We start from the raw sequence: 15961 nt of genomic DNA on the forward strand, positions 1-15961 counted from the left end.
CCTCATCTATGGCTTTGGTGACTGCCATGGATAAATAGATCACAGTAAGGTTGACCCCCATTTGTGGGGGATCATATTTGCCACTGAATGATTGAGAGACCAATCATGAGGCATCAGGACAGTCCTGCTGAGCTTGTCTGCTAGAACGCTGGATTTCCCCAGTATGTATGTTTCTACTAGAAAGCATGTGGAGATGATCACCCATTGTCAAACTCATTGCTTCTTGGCAAAGGTGGGGTAAGATCTGATCCTTCTTGTCTGTTGATATACAAACTACTGATGTGTCGGTTTGGACAGCAATTGTCCCTAGAGGAAGAGCTCTGAAAGGCCAGCAATGCTATAAGAATCACGCTCATCTCTAGGACATTTATATGCAAACTGGTCTCTTCTGGGGACCACATGCCTTGAACAATCTGTCCCAAGAAATGCCCCCCCACCCACCCAAATGAGAGGCAAGTGTTGTCAACGTGGCAGTTTGATGTGCAATTTCAAGGCAAGAATTCTGTTCTGTGGTAAGACAGCGAGACAATTAACTGTATCTAGCTGAGCTCCTACAAACTGCAAAACATGAACTAGTTGTAGGTGGGAACTTGACTGATTGTGATACCCAGGGATTGAATAACCGCAGTAAGTAATCCCTGGCTTTTACTAGGAGATGTCTGTTTGGTGCAGTGAGGAGCCAGTCATATGGATAATGAAACAATGAATCCATGCAGTCTTAGATGAGCTGTTATCATTGATTTGCATTTGGTAAACACCCTGGGGGCTGTGGTGAGACTGAAGGGCAGGGCTCTGAACAGATAATGACTGGCTCACAGCCAGAAGCGCAGGTATCTTTAAGAGCGACTGTTCATTTTGATGTGATGGTACATGTCCTAAAGATCTACCGAGCACATCCAATTGCCCTTCTGTAACAGAGGCAGAATGGACTGAACAGTGAACATTCAGAACTTGGAGTTTTACAAACTGGTTTAGATAACTGAGATCCAGGATAGGTTTTCAGGTTCTGTTTTTTTTTTTTTTTTGGCACTAAAGAACTTTGAGCAAAATTTGGATCCTCTTTGGCCTGGTGGGACATCTTGGATGACTCTTTCTCTAGAGCTGCTACTTTCCACTGGCTGGGTGGAACATCGGGGAAATGTTTTCTTTTTGTAGAGGAGATCTGTACAAAGGGAATGAAATATGCTCTGGATATTATTCTTTGCACCCACATATATTTTGTGATGGCTGCCAGGCTTTTGAGTGAAAATTCAAGCAGCCCCTCTCTTCTGTCTCCAGAAAACAGTTAGGCAATCCTATAGGAGTGCTGAAAGAGTCTATCTGAGAATGTCGGAAGCCCTGATTCTGTGGACACCCCTCTGCCGCGTGGGTGGCATCTTCCATTATTATTTCCCCCTCTGACTCTGCAAGAAAACTCTCCACACGAGTCCTGAATAGGTCCTTGAGATTTCCAGAACCAAGTCTTCTTACCACCACATTGATTCCTAGAAAAAGGTCTCTGCAGGGCAGAGAAACAGATTTCCCTTGGCAAACAAGGTCTTTCCATCCTGCTCACTTTGGAAAATTGTCTCTTTAATGATGGGGCCAAACAGAGAAGATCCATCAAAGGGAACAATGATGAATGACACTATCAAAGGCGGAACAAAAATAACAAAATCGTATGCAGGCGTGTCTCCTAATGGCCATGCCTGAACCTGCAGCCCATGAGGAACACTCGTGCTGCATGGGAGATTAGCCTCATGGACACATTCAAGATTGATTGTAGGGTGGCCAGTATACAGGAAAAAAACTTCTCTTTCGCCACTGACATGGACCCAGGGGTAGAGTTAGACAGTTCCTTCATTAAGTCCCTTTGTAACCTAGTGAAGTGTGCCAAATAGTTTTAGCGCCCATAAGGCAAAGGTTGCAGAGGCGTAAACTTGCTTCCCATACCTGCACAACGCTTTAGATTCTCTATTAGGGGGATGGACAGAAAAAGCTCTGTGCAACCAGATCCTTTTTGGTGGCTGCCACAAAAAACATGGCATCCACAGGGATTCCCTTAGTCCAAAACTGCCCATCTTTTGGTTCTCCATGAATCTTACCTGGACACTGTGGGATCTGTTCTATAATATCTGGTTCCTTCCATGCCCAGCATAAGACAAGATCTATAAGCTCACCAACTCGGGGAGTAACTCAAGACAGACGGGCCAGACTATAAAGCCTCTAGGAACACTGATTCCTCCTGGAAGGAGTTTCAGAGGGCTAGCCACCTTTTTTGGGGCAGGATTTCTAGGATGTCTCCAAAGACATGCAGTAGGTGAAATTGGACACTAAATTAGCCAAAGGTGAGTGTGTGTGCGCGAGTGAGTAGTGCGAATGAATTACTGAGGCACGGCTAGTCACCCGGCAGTGTAAACCTTGGCTCAAGATGATTGTCACTGCTGAAGTGACACACCAAACCCATGTACAAAATGGGAAAAAGGGGTCATGGATGGATGGATTTCTAGGATGTCTCTGAAGGAGACATTTTCTGGTGGAGCTCTTGAGGACCTTTCCCCTTATCAAAATCGGTATCTTCAGTCAAAGACTCCTGAGGGGAATGTAGATGCCTCCATTTGCACAATCTCTTCTGGAGGACCTCTTCAATGGGGTGTTCTGGAGAGGTATTGGAAGAAGCAGGGAGTTCCCTAACTGTAACTGGCTGGAAGCTTACGGACTGGCTGTTCCTGTGAAGTAGGATGAAGATATTCCGAAACAAGATCCGAAGTGGGAACAGTGACTGGATCTGAACAGGAAAGAGTCAGAACACCTCTCAGATGGGAGAAAACCCACTCCACCACCTCAAAGACAAATGAACAAGAAGCCGAAGTCAATCTAACCAGAGCTGAAGCACTTGAATCAGACAAACCCGGGCCTCCCCTGATCCTCCTCTCCAAGGTAGGAGTTGGAAGGCAGGAGTTGGAGCAGAGCTGTCCAGCGTTAAGGCTCCAAAGGGAAGTGATGAATCCAAAAGCTTTGGAGTCAAAGTCATTCCCTCAGATCAGACACAGACACTTCAGCTCCGAGACACGTCCTGCTCAAGGGGGGTCTCAGCCAAACAGATCAAGGAAGTAGACAGGGTAGATGATAAAGGCATCTTCAGATAAGACTGTTCGACTCTTGGAGATCTCAAATCTGATGGCTCCAAAACAGAAGGTCAGATCAGAGAAGGATAAACTGTAGTATGTGGGGGAGGTTTAAGGCTCATGGACCCAATGGGAGCTGGAGCCGGTAAGACCACCAATCTGGATCTGTGTTCTGAGAATTTTTCTCATCATCCTACCCACCTCTGTCTCAGACTTCAGGAGGACCTGACTGAAGAGGAAGTGGAAGGAGATTACAAAGACATTCTTGGTGTCTCTTGAAGGAAAGGAGACCTCAGTCTTGGAGACACTGGATCCAGAGAAAAACGAGGAGACCTTTGACACTGAAGGTGTAAGTATTCCAAGGGCTTTGGATCAGAGCATTTGGAGATTTTAGTTAGAGGTTCCAATGTCAGAGCAGATTTGGGAGACCTGACAGGAGAGTGCTACTATGCTCCCTGGGCTCCGTAGACTTACATTTCTATAAGGAGGTTTGAACCCCCTGAAGTAGAAGCAACTGAACAGCAGAAGCAGGAATAAAACCTTTGAGCACCAAATTGTTTGATCGGTTGCTGATAGCTCTAGTATTATAACTCACACAAACAGTACAAGAGGTATGTAAGTGAGAATAGTCTGAAAAACAAAATCACTTCCTGTAGGCATCAGACGTGGGTATTTTGTGCCAACAGGAAGTGCTCTTTTTAAATCCAGTAGGGTTTTCAGCCATGTTGAAAACCTTGCCAAGTGGCAAACAACTTATCAAAGATTGATTTTTTTTTTTTTTAGATTAAGAAAACGTTACATCAACAATGGTATTAAGAATATCTTATTGAAGGTAAAGTTCAGAAAAAAAAAATACCAGCGTACTGTGACTAGCTTATAACCTATTCTGTTACTGCACCACTGTTTCGGATTCTTAGATGGCTTACAGTTTGTATTGCTGTGTTTATTGCATTTGATTGTATATTGTTCTACTGCTGCTTAAACCTCTCTACTACATATTTTTTCTCAGTGCATGCTACCCACTCCTCTGAAACAGCTCCACACTCCAACCTACAGTCACTCTTTCACATGCATTTTTATTCTCCTATGTGAATTAGATCACAGTGAGCAAGTTATTGGCAGCTTCCTCTGCTGCATTTACCTTACACACACACATTGCACCCACCACTCCACCTTTTGTTATCTCCTAGGCAGTGAACACTTATCACATCCCACTCACTCTCATACTTACAATTACCCCCCCCCCCTACACATACAAACACCTTCCTGTCTTCACTCTGGGTTTCATAGTTTCTTTGTGCCTCAGCTCTCTCTCTCCTTTTTTTTTATAGGTTAGGACTGACTCCTTACACAAGACCACTGGCCTGACCTGCTGGAAACAACCAGTACCAAAGACGTATTTTGATAACTGCTTCCCTCTAATTGTTTTTGAATGTAATTCCAGAAAGTATGTCCAAATAATGCTTCTCATTTTGTATCTTACCATACTGTTGTTGTAGTCCATGCCTTATTCCCTTGATAGCTGCCCCCTGCACATCACCAGGTCATTCCCAAATTGTTTAATCCTCTACCTGCTCTATTGTTTTCCCCTCTCCCCTGTTTTTCTATAAGTAACCCTGGCTCTTTAGGGCCCCCATTACTTTCTTCTCTCCTCTTTTGCGCCTATTCTTTACCTACATCTCTTTTAAGCCTCCCATTTCTGCACTACCTTATCCTGCTGACCTCTGCTACTGTTTTTCCCTGTTGTCTTTTTCCCAGCATGGAATTCTATCCTCTCCTAGTCTTTCTCCTCTGTGCTGCCTTCTTATAGTCCTTTTCCACTCTCTCTCTAGGCTCCTTGTACATGTATTCCTACATGCTCTGTTGATAGTCTTTTTTCTGGGTTTTTGCAGCTCCAGCTGATGTATGCCTGCTCCGTTCACTTCGCTCCCCTACCCTATGCCCATTCCCACCCACCCACTTATCAATTACCTTTATACTATCCTGTCCCTCCCCATCCTGTCCAAACTGCCATCTACATTTCACTTCCTGTCTACCCAACCCCTCCCCCTCCACACACTAACCACTAACATTTCTCCTTCCTGCTAATTCCCACCTCTTACACCATCACTACTTACCTCACTTCCCCCAAACCCAACCTATTTCTAAAATCATAATCCCTCCCACACACAAAACCCAACTTTAACATGCTACTTTTATACCTCCTATTACCAATCCTAACTCTACTTGGAAATCTAACCTCCTATCATGCTGACCATTCCCAACCTTTTCTATACTCTCCTACCACATGTACTAACAACCCATCCTCTCTCTCCTTCCCACCCCAACTTTAACATCACCTTCCACGGCTATCACAAACTCATTATACTTGACATCAACACCCTCTCCTATAATCCCATGCCAAAATTTCACCATCAGCTTTTCTCAGCACCCCACCCTACCTCAGTCCCCAGCAACTTACTACTCGCTGGTGATATTCACCCAAATCCAGGCCCACCCTCCCATATCCATAACCTTATACCCATAAACAGCCCCATCACCCCTACATCCTCTCACCACCCACTCCCAACTCAACCTCCATTAAATCAAACCTCACAGTACAAACACCTTTCTGTCTACGCCCTGAATATATGAAGCCAGCTAATAAAATCTCTGAGCTACATGCTGGATAGCTCATACCACCCCTCAAATCATAGCCCTATCTGAAACCTGGCTAAAACCACACATAAAAAATGAAATTCTGCCACCTGGTTGCAACATCTACCACTCCGACAGACTCAGCAAAAAAGGTGGCGGTGTTGCCATTCTCCATTCAAATAATCTTAACCTCTCCACCATTCCCACACCTATTTCTGATTTCCACCCAGCTGAACTCATCATTCTCAATTGCCATCTAAACCCACAAAAGACATTTGTCATTGCCTCCATTTATATTCCCCCGGTAATAATATTCCAATCCTAGAATCTATCCTCTCCTGGTTCTCTCACAACATATCCTACAAAATGGTCATCTTAGGAGATGTTAACATAGACTGGGCCAAACTTGCCACTAACTCCCCACAGCTCTCCATCAACCTCTACGGATTCCACCAACTAATAACATCCCCTACTTACCTACATAATAACACCTCTACCACTTCAACCATAGACTGGATTCTCACAAACTCTCCCAACCTGTACCACAATCCAACTAATTTACCTAATTCTTTGAGTGACCATCATCCTACAAGCATACTACGCCACTCTTCACAAGCACTCAAATCTCACTCCTATAGAGACTGCCGTAACTTACTTAACTTTAATACGACCCAATTCAACAATATCCTCTCTTCTACTGACTGGCCCAAACAACTGCTCCTAAATGATGCTGTTCACAAATTTAATAGCATATTCCTTGATATTCTCAACTCCCTAGCCCCTACAAGACGTATCAGAATCAAATCTAACTCTGCCCCCTGGCTTTCAAAAGAAACAAAATCACTTGTGAAATACTGTGACAACACTTGGAAAGCCTGAACTAAGTATAACCAACCGACCATACTTCACAAATATAAAGAACTTCGGAATCTTGTCAAAAGGCATATCTGTAAGGACAAAAAAAATCATACTACAACTCTCCCCAAAATAACTGTAAAACAGATCCACAAAATTTCTGGTCCACCCTAAAGAAAATTCTCAATCCCGGGTCCAACTCAAACCCCTCCCCTTACACAAATAAAAGCCCTCTAGAAACTGCTACCCTTCTAAATAGGCGCTTCATCGAAACTGTCCAAAAACTTACTCCCTCAAACCACAACTCAAATAACCCCTATACCCCTTTTCCCAAGCCTCAAAACGGTAATCGTTTTTCCTTCAAACCAGTTCAAACCTCATATAAATATATCTATCTATCTAAAGTTCCTCATTCTAAAGCTTAAACCTTGCTCTCCCTCCTCTGACAACCTCCCTCCTTCCTTCCTTCCTCAAATTAGCTGCTGAATCCATAGCCTACCCAGTATGTATCTTAATAAATAGATCTATCCAGGAATCTACAGTACCAGACATTTGGAAATCCTTCTTCACTACCCCCTTGCATGAAGGGGGAAACTCAACTGACCCATCTAACTTTCGCCCAATTGCCATCCTCTCTCCTCTCTCCAAACTCTTTGAAAAATGTGTACACACTCAACTCCTAAACTATCTCCTAGAACATAACCTCCTCACACACTCCCAACATGGCTTCCGCCCTAATCACAGCACCTCTACAGCCCTCCTGCCTTTCACACACTCAACGGCCGAAGCTCGAGACAAAGACCTCCAAGTATCCAGCCTCTTCCTCGACCTCTCAAAAGCCTTCGACACTAACCCCCTGCTTCTAACTAAACTTTCTAACCTCAATCTAGCTCCCACCTCCCTAACCTTTTTTCTCTAGTTATCTCTCTGACAGATGGCAATCTGTTCGTTGGCTCTCCTCCTGCACACCCTACCTCCCAGTAACTACTGGGGTGCCTCAAGGCTCCATCCTTGGATCTCTCCTATTCAACATCTTTACAAATGATCTATATACCTCCTGCAAACAATCTATACTAGTCCAATATGCTGACGATTCAACTCACATCTGCACATCCAACAATATCTCTGACATTCACACACTCACCCAGGACACCTTTTTTTCTGTAGAAAAATGGCTCGCTGGAAATCTTATCCTAAACCCCAAGAAAACCAAACTTCTGTGATTCTTCCCCCGGACTCTCTCTCACCTAAAGTCTAACTTTCTTATCTTATCCTCTACCACCACCACCATTCAACCCGACTCCCATACAAAACTGCTAGGAGCCATCATTGTTGATGAACTTAAATTTAACTTACACATCCTTCAAAGTATAAAGAGAACTCACCAAAAGCATGGTATGCTCTACCAAAATTGTAGCTTCCTAACCTATGACGCCAGACTGTCCCTGTCACAGGCTCTTCTCCCCTCCCTACTCTATGCCACCCCTATACTAACTAATATTCAAGAAACTACCCTGGCCAAACTCAAACAAACATACCACTAAATAGCAAGTGGTATCACAAACTCCCCACATAACTCACACCACTGCATCTCACTCAACTCACTATAATGGCCAGAACCCAAACAACAACCTCTACTATCTCAGTTACAAATTATTCATTCCATACATTATAAACAATCTTCATGCCCTGTCCTATCTTCCTTGGTATCCATCTACACACCATCTCACACACTTCGGACATCTAATCAACAACATCTTAACATCTACTAACCAAAAAAATCTATTGGCAGATTACTTTACAAATCCACTCTATCCCAGGCAAGGAATAACCTCCCATCCCAATAACGCTCCATCTCACACTCTTTACAATTCAAGAAATAACTCAAACTACAATTTTTTAGAATCAAAAGTTGTTCCTGCCATGGCCCTACCTAGCTCCACTTTCTCTCTGTAGTGCACTCTTCATTACAACTTCAAAGCACACTTTCTTCTCATTCCAGAGCAATTTCTCTTGTACCACCATTAAATACATTACTCTCTCAATCTTATTTCCCTCACATCTACTTTTTGCCAACATCTTTTTCAACTCTAGACACTCTTTTCACCCCTTTCATGGTTCCAATTATATAACTTACTACACCAGTTATAAAATTAGATACTTACACCACTCACACATTGAAAACAAAAAAACAAAAAAAAAAAAACGTTTTTGTTTGGTGTGCCTTTGTAATTACAGAATACATTTGAACTTGTACTATTTTAGCCAATTAATGATTGTTTTAATCTCTTATGTATGTCATTATTGTACTCAACTGTTATGTATACTCAATATCTCTCTGTAATTGGAGCTTTTCTCCTCAGGTCTCCACTGAAAATGGGCTCCTAGCCCAGCTGGACTAACGCAGTTAACAAATGTCAATAAATAAATAAATAAACAAACCAGTGATGGTACAAGAGAATATCAAAGTATGATAAGAAAAAGTTAGCAGAAATATAATAAATTTAGTGGGTAAACAGAGGATAGCTACACTAAGTTTTTACTCACTACTCCTAGAAAAAAAACAAACACTGCCTGAGCTCAAGGGGACGCAATCCTGACTGAATTGTTAGAGCAGTAAACGAGATCTCAGGTGGTACAGTGGTCATGGGCATTATGGGTAAAGGAAGAAGCTCAAGAGTTGGATCCTAGAATCTAGTGAAAGCGGCCACGTCAGATCAGAGGGTAGGATCACAGACCCCCTCGTTGAGGAACGAATGAAAATGGCATCATCAGATATCTCGGTCTCCATCTTAAATGTTCAATTTCAGAATCTTCTATTTCTTCCAGAAAACAGGTACCCTTCCTTTTTTTAACAGAAACTACTTTACAAGAAGGATCAACAGCCTGAATTAAACCCTGGGCCAGACCCAGTAAACTACTCCTGTCTAAGGAAATGTGAGGAGTAGACACATGCTTAGTTTTTGGTTTATTTTTGTTAAGAAAAATGGGGCCAACCATGTTACTAATGGTGGCAGCAGCTTCCCCAAGGGAAGAGCACAGCATTCTGACACAGCAGGGAAGCCTTCCCTGTCCACTCTCCCAGGACCGACAAGAGTGGCACTCCCTTACCCACTGAGGGGACCTCAACAGCCACAGAGGACGTGGATAATCCTTGGTACATGATGGCTGTAGGTGCTACATCACAGGGATCTGGGGTAAAAGATGAGTGGTCTACAGAACAAATGGCCATATCAGCGCCACTCATTTGTGGCTAAGGCAAATCGTTAGCTTGCTGTGGTGGCAGAAACTGTTTGCTTAACTTTTTTTTTTTGTGGCTGGAAGAAAGACTGACCATGGGACATGCAGTTTGTTCCATGGTCAAGCCAAAAATGGTGTCTTTTTCCCCAGGGAAGACAATAAACAAATGCCGGTAAAAACAAGTCTTTAAAGTCACTTTTTTCACAGGAAAAAAAACACAATAAAAAGCACTTTACTGCCATCCCTCAAAAAATTAAAATAAACAATTTCACAGAAATAAATAGTTTTCAGTTACTTTACAGAACTTTTAAACTGACAGGAAAAAAAAAAACCAGCGGTCCTATTTAAAACCACAATAGTCTTATGACAGTCCGTTAAATCAACTTTTACCCTTAAAATAACTTTTCTGACTAGGAAAGTGACACAAACAATAATTAAAAAATGGAAGTTTTTTCTCCCCAAGGAAACTTATTTGCCTAAAGAAGGAAAAGCACCAAGCTAACCGTTGATCTTTGAAATCCTTAGATAAGTGTACTCTTTGGTGACAAAGTTCTGAAGGGCTTGGTCCCCACACTTGTCTCAGCTCAGCTTGAGCTGCCTAACAGTATAGGTATCTGGGAGGTGCCCTGAAATTTTGGAAGCCGGCCGGTTGTTATATCCTTGACAGGATATAACCTATACACTCAAGGCTACTGCAGTAGTCTTCAATATAACAAACACAGACAAATCCTCCGTTTCCATCCTGAATCTCAGACACCAGGCAGCCGCAAAACAACAGTTTACACTCTCTCTCACTTATACTACCAACTCAACTGAACAGGCTTCCATAATGGAAAGGCTCCATCCACCCCATTCCAATTTCTTTATTTGAAATATGATGCAGACAGCAGCTGTTGCTGTTACAGGAGTTTGCAGAAAATTGGTGGCATTTAAAAAGTGTTGGTTTAGTCCTGCAACATACAGCTTGTCATCAGCCCTGCTAGTTCAGATGTCCTGCATAAACCAGATGGAATTCTTCACATAAATACCATTGTTTGCCTCTTAGCATCCCTAACTTCTTAAGTGCATGTGTGACTTGCCAGTTCAGTAAATGGAGTACACAAAGAAGGGCACTGTTAAAGTTCCAACTCCTCAAAATAAATTTTTCCCACTAACCACTCAACTCACAGTGGCCTTCAATGCTTTCATCGCCTGTTCCCGTGAAAAACCCATGGAGATGATTGTGGCAACACTGTCTTCTGATGGGGGCTCAACTGTTGTGCTGGTTGATCCTGGGCCACTAGAGAAAGGCAGTACTAGTGGATTGGCAAAATCTGTGGAGAGAAAAAAATTCTCTGAAGTTTACAAATGTCTTGTAGATTACAAACCTGTTAATGGAAAATGTGTCCTTATCAACACAACCCTAACCAAGTAATTACTGACAAAGTTAAGCTGCAAATGATAATGCTACGGACAAGAGTTACAGAGCTTGCAAAGTAATCAGAATGTTCCTCTTCCTTGAGCATGTATATTTTATTTGTTAACCAAATAGCTTAAATGATCCCTCACAGACCCTTTTCAGGTATGACAAATGTCACAGGGTCAAAATTAAATGAAAATGTATAAGCATAATTACAACAGCCACTAAACCAAGTGTTTCTGGGAGGTGAAAAAGAATTGAGTACTAACCACAATGACACAGCTGTAAAAAGAAGGTTCATCTCCGGTAATTAAGAGGACTGATGCCGCAAGCATTAGAGACACTTGGCAGACCAAACTTTTGCATGCTGCCAGAAACCCTCCTTCCTTCCTTCATATACCATACCTACCACACTCACTGGTGGTTCTTGTTACAAGGCTTAGCTAAGGGACAAAAGTAAAGTTGTGTAATTACACTTACCACAACAGTAGATGTTTGAATAGACCACTGCTGCAGTAACCTTTGTTATACTGATTATATATCCTGATAAGGATATGACAGCTGGACAGCTTCTGGGGCTTCAGGGTACCTTCCACAAGTCCAAACGGTCAGGCAGCTCAAGCTGAGATGACTAAGACAAGTTTGGGCGCTAAGCCCTTTTGAGCTCTCCAGCTAACAGAGAAAGGGAGGCTGAGCTCTGAAAAGACAATGCTAAGAACAAAAAATAACCACACCCAGGCATAAGCAGCACACCAAAGAGCAAAGGGGATGGAGAGGTAGAGAGTGGCTACTGCAGCAGTGGTCTTTCAAACATCTAATGTTGTACGTTTACATGCATAACTGCGCTATGTTCATCACTTGATCACTGCTGTAGTAGCCTACGCAAAATGGACAGATGACCATTGCTTACATAGACAGAACAGGAAGGATGAGGGTCTAAGGAGCCCCTAGAGAATGATTCTAGTAAAGCCTATTCCTTGACCTGGAAAAGCAATCTAGTTTACAGAGCTTTGTAAATTTATGCACAATGACCCAAACTGCTGCTGCTAGGATCCAACACTTTCCAAAAAACCCAAGATGAAGTCAAGGCCCTTGTCGAAAGAGCCTTGACCCTGCCTGGAGCAGTCTTGTTGTGGAGGTATAACAAAATGTCTGTTTTGACACTGGCCGTCCTTTTTTCTAACATTCATAAAAAGTGAATTGATCAGAAGTTCTGAAAGTCTTTACTCTGTCAAGACAGTACCAGAGGTGGCTGTGGATATCCAATGCATGGAGTATCTCATCTCCCCGTCAATTTCAGGCTCTGGAAAGAAGACAGGGAGATTGATAGCTTGGCTTAAGGTAAAATCTAATACCACTACTTCAGGCAAAAATTAAGCAATGGTTCTTAGAAAATTCCTAGTTTTGTGGAAAATTATACAATTCTGTCCCATGAGAAGAGCTTGCAACTCAGATACAGCTCCAGTAGAAGTCAAAGCACTATTATTTTTTTCATGTAAAGAGCCTCAACCTGATGAGCTGGGTCAAATGGAACAGATGTTAGCTTTTCTAGCACAAAATTAAGACCCCAAGGAGAAGCCACCTATTTCTTCAGAGACGTCAAAGGCAACACCTCCTTCAAAAACATCTGGACATGTGACAGAGTCAAGATAGGGGTATAGCCATAGGCAGACATGCTGAGATAGTCAGCAAATGACCCTTGACTCAAGAATAAGAAAGGCAAAGAATAGTAAATCACACAATGTAAAAAGTACAGTTGTGTACACTTACCATAAATGTAGATGTTCGAGTGTATTCACTGTTGCAGTCATTACATTTGGGGTAATCTGCTGGCAGGTTGCCCTCAGTAGGCCTGATTAACAAAGTCTTGGGTCCTGCGTTGGTTGCTGTCCCTTCTTCCATGACGTCCGGTCGTCAGGGGTATAAAACATGCAGCCGATGCCATTACATCAGTTTTACTTGCCCCAGATGTCAGGTGCCCCACAAATTGGGAGCAAAAAAAAAAAATATATATATATATATATATATATATATATATATACACACACACATATACACACACACACACACACACATATATATATATATATATATATATATGTATATGTATATAATTTAAAACACAAAACATATACCTCCAAACAAAAGCAAATACACAAAAAAGGCTTTTAATCATAGTAAAAGAAAGGACAGGCACAGTTAGAGAAAACAGGGGGCTGGAGGGAGGGTAACCAGGACTGCAACAGTGAATACACTCGAACATCTACATTTATGGTAAGTGCACACAACTGTACTATGTTCTTCGTGTTTCACTGTTGCAGTCATTACATTTGGGTAGAATCCCAAAGCTATGGTTGGGGAGGATGGATTTATACAGCATTAGGAGCAGCTATAAGGCCCTACAGGACAGCAGTGGCAAAATCTGCTCTGGATTTAGAGAAGAGAGGTAAATGGTAATGTTTGGTGAACGTATGAACTGAGCTCCAGGTAGCAGCTTCTAGACTGTTGCTGGTAGGAACCCCTCTGAGAAAGGCTGTAGAAGTAGATGCAGCCCTGGTGGAATTAGATCTGATCCCCTTGGGGACAGATTTACCATGGTGCATATAGCAGAAAAGTACAGTTGTGTGCCTACCATAAATGTAGATGTTTGAGTATATTCACTGTTGCAGTCATTACACTTGGGTTATCCTGCTGGCAGGCGACCCGTAGTCGGCCCGAGTTCCAAAGTCTTGGTCCGGCGTCGGTTGCTGTCGCCTATTCCATAACGTCAGTGCACCAGGGGTATAAAAGTTGCAACTGACGCCATTTTCTTCAGTTTTTCTTGCCCCAGATGTCAGGTGCCCCCAGATATGAAGGCTGTAGAGATAAAAATATACCAAACAACCATGCATATATCACTAAAAACATTTTCTTCTTCTAAAAGCAAATACACCACATAGGTTGTATAGAGTTGAGAAGTACAGAGTAGTCCCAGCAAAGAGGGGGATGGTGGGTGGGTAACCAGGACTGCAACAGTGAACACCTACATTTATGGTAGGTACACAACTGTACTATGTTCATCATGTTTCACCGTTGCAGCCATTACACTTGGGTAGAATCCCAAAGCTTAGGCAGGGTGGCTGGGTCTAGACTGGATTTGGCGAGGCTAACAAGCCCTGCAGAACTGCAGTGGCAAAGCCTGCTCTGGATTTGGAGTAGAGAGGTAGGTGGTAGTGCTTGGTGAAAGTGTGAACTGAGCTCCAGGTTGCAGCTTCTAAAATGTCTTTGGTTGGTACCTCTCTGAGGAAAGCTGCTGAAGTGGCTGCTGCTCTGGTAGAATGAGGCCTAATGCCCTTAGGCACAGATTTGCCATGTTGTGCATAACAGAAGCGGATGCAGTGTCCTATCCATTTGGAGATTGTCTGCTTTGTAATAGGTTTTCCTTGTGATCCTGCAGCATACACTACAAACAGTTGCTCAGTTTTTCTGAAAGCTTTTGTTTTGTCCAAGTAAAATCATAGCTGCCTGTGAATATCCAAAGAGTGCAGAAATCTTTCCCCTTTATTCTGGGGATTTGGGTAGAAAGTAGGCAAATGAATTGTTTGGTTTAAGGCCACATTGGAGACCACTTTTGGCATGAATGTTGGGTTCTTCCATTGAGAAACCCTGTTCTGGTGAAAAATGAGGAAAGGTTCCACAGCCATCAATGCCTGTAACTCTGAAACTCTTCTTGCTGAAGTTATTGCTAGGAGCAGAGCAGTTTTCCATGACAAGAATTTTAGATCAGCTGTGCTGGCTGCTTCAAAAGGAGGCAGTGTTAGTTTTTCTAAAACAAAATTGAGGTCCCAAGTAGGTACTGGTGATCTCCTAGGGGATCTTATATTTTTTGCCCCTCCGAGGTACTGTCATAGTAGTGGATGTGAAAAAATAGGAGGATCCGTATTGTAATGAGCTGAAATAGCAGAGGCATGGATTTTAATGGAAGAAAAAGATAGGCCGTTGTCCAACATCTCAGTCAGGTACTGTAAAATCTGTGGCATATTAGGGACCAGTGGGTTGAGGCCTTGTACCTGGTTCCAAGCACAGAATCTCTTCCATTTTTCCGTATAAGATTTCCGAGTGCTGGGTCTCCTGGCTTCCAAAATTACATCCAGAACATCTTTAGAGAGAGGTGCAGTCTGAGTGGCTACATTACCTGCCATGCTGCCAGGTTTAAGGTTCTGAGTTGACTGCAAAATCTGATTGTTTTGCTGTGTCAGAAGATGAGGGTTTTGAGGTAGAGGCCAAGGCGGGCCTTGGGACAAAATCTTTAGGATTGGGTGGGTACCAGTGCTGGCGTGGCCGGTCTGGTGCAATCAGGATCATTTTTGGCCTCTCTTGTCTGACTTTTAGAAGCACCTTGGTGAGAAGAGGCATCGGAGGGAAGGCATAGACTGTCACATTTTTCCAATTGAAAGATAGAGCATCCACTTTCCATGCTAGAGAGTGATAAGTCCTTGTGCAAAATTTCTGTAATTGGCAATTGTGAGTGGAGGCAAATAGATCTATGTTTGGGCATCCTTATTCCCTTGTTATCATGTTGAACACTTGTGGATTTAGCTTCCATTCGTGAGGATCCATGAGATTTCTGCTTAGTCTGCCAGTGTATTTTTTGTTCCTGGCAGGAATTGTGCTTGCAGATGTACCTGGTAAGTCCTTGCTGTGTTCCACAAAGTTTTGGCTTGTCTGCATAGGGGGTAGGAAT

General features: G+C 42.8%; 1 protein-coding gene across 3 annotated transcripts in view; it reads right to left on the reverse strand.

Moving 5' to 3' along the window:
* USP5 (ubiquitin specific peptidase 5) overlaps positions 1 to 15961 on the reverse strand; it is a 2313977-nt gene that overhangs the window by 185239 nt on the left and 2112777 nt on the right. For all 3 annotated transcript variants that reach the window (XM_044079605.1, XM_044079604.1, XM_044079606.1), the window contains exon 17: positions 11007 to 11152. In XM_044079605.1, the coding sequence (XP_043935540.1) occupies positions 11007 to 11152 (146 nt within the window). The remainder of the gene's footprint in view (positions 1 to 11006; positions 11153 to 15961) is intronic.

This window comes from Protopterus annectens, chromosome 8.part0, assembly GCF_019279795.1.
Source record: "Protopterus annectens isolate FY-2018-M chromosome 8.part0, PAN1.0, whole genome shotgun sequence".
NCBI lineage: Eukaryota > Metazoa > Chordata > Ceratodontiformes > Protopteridae > Protopterus > Protopterus annectens.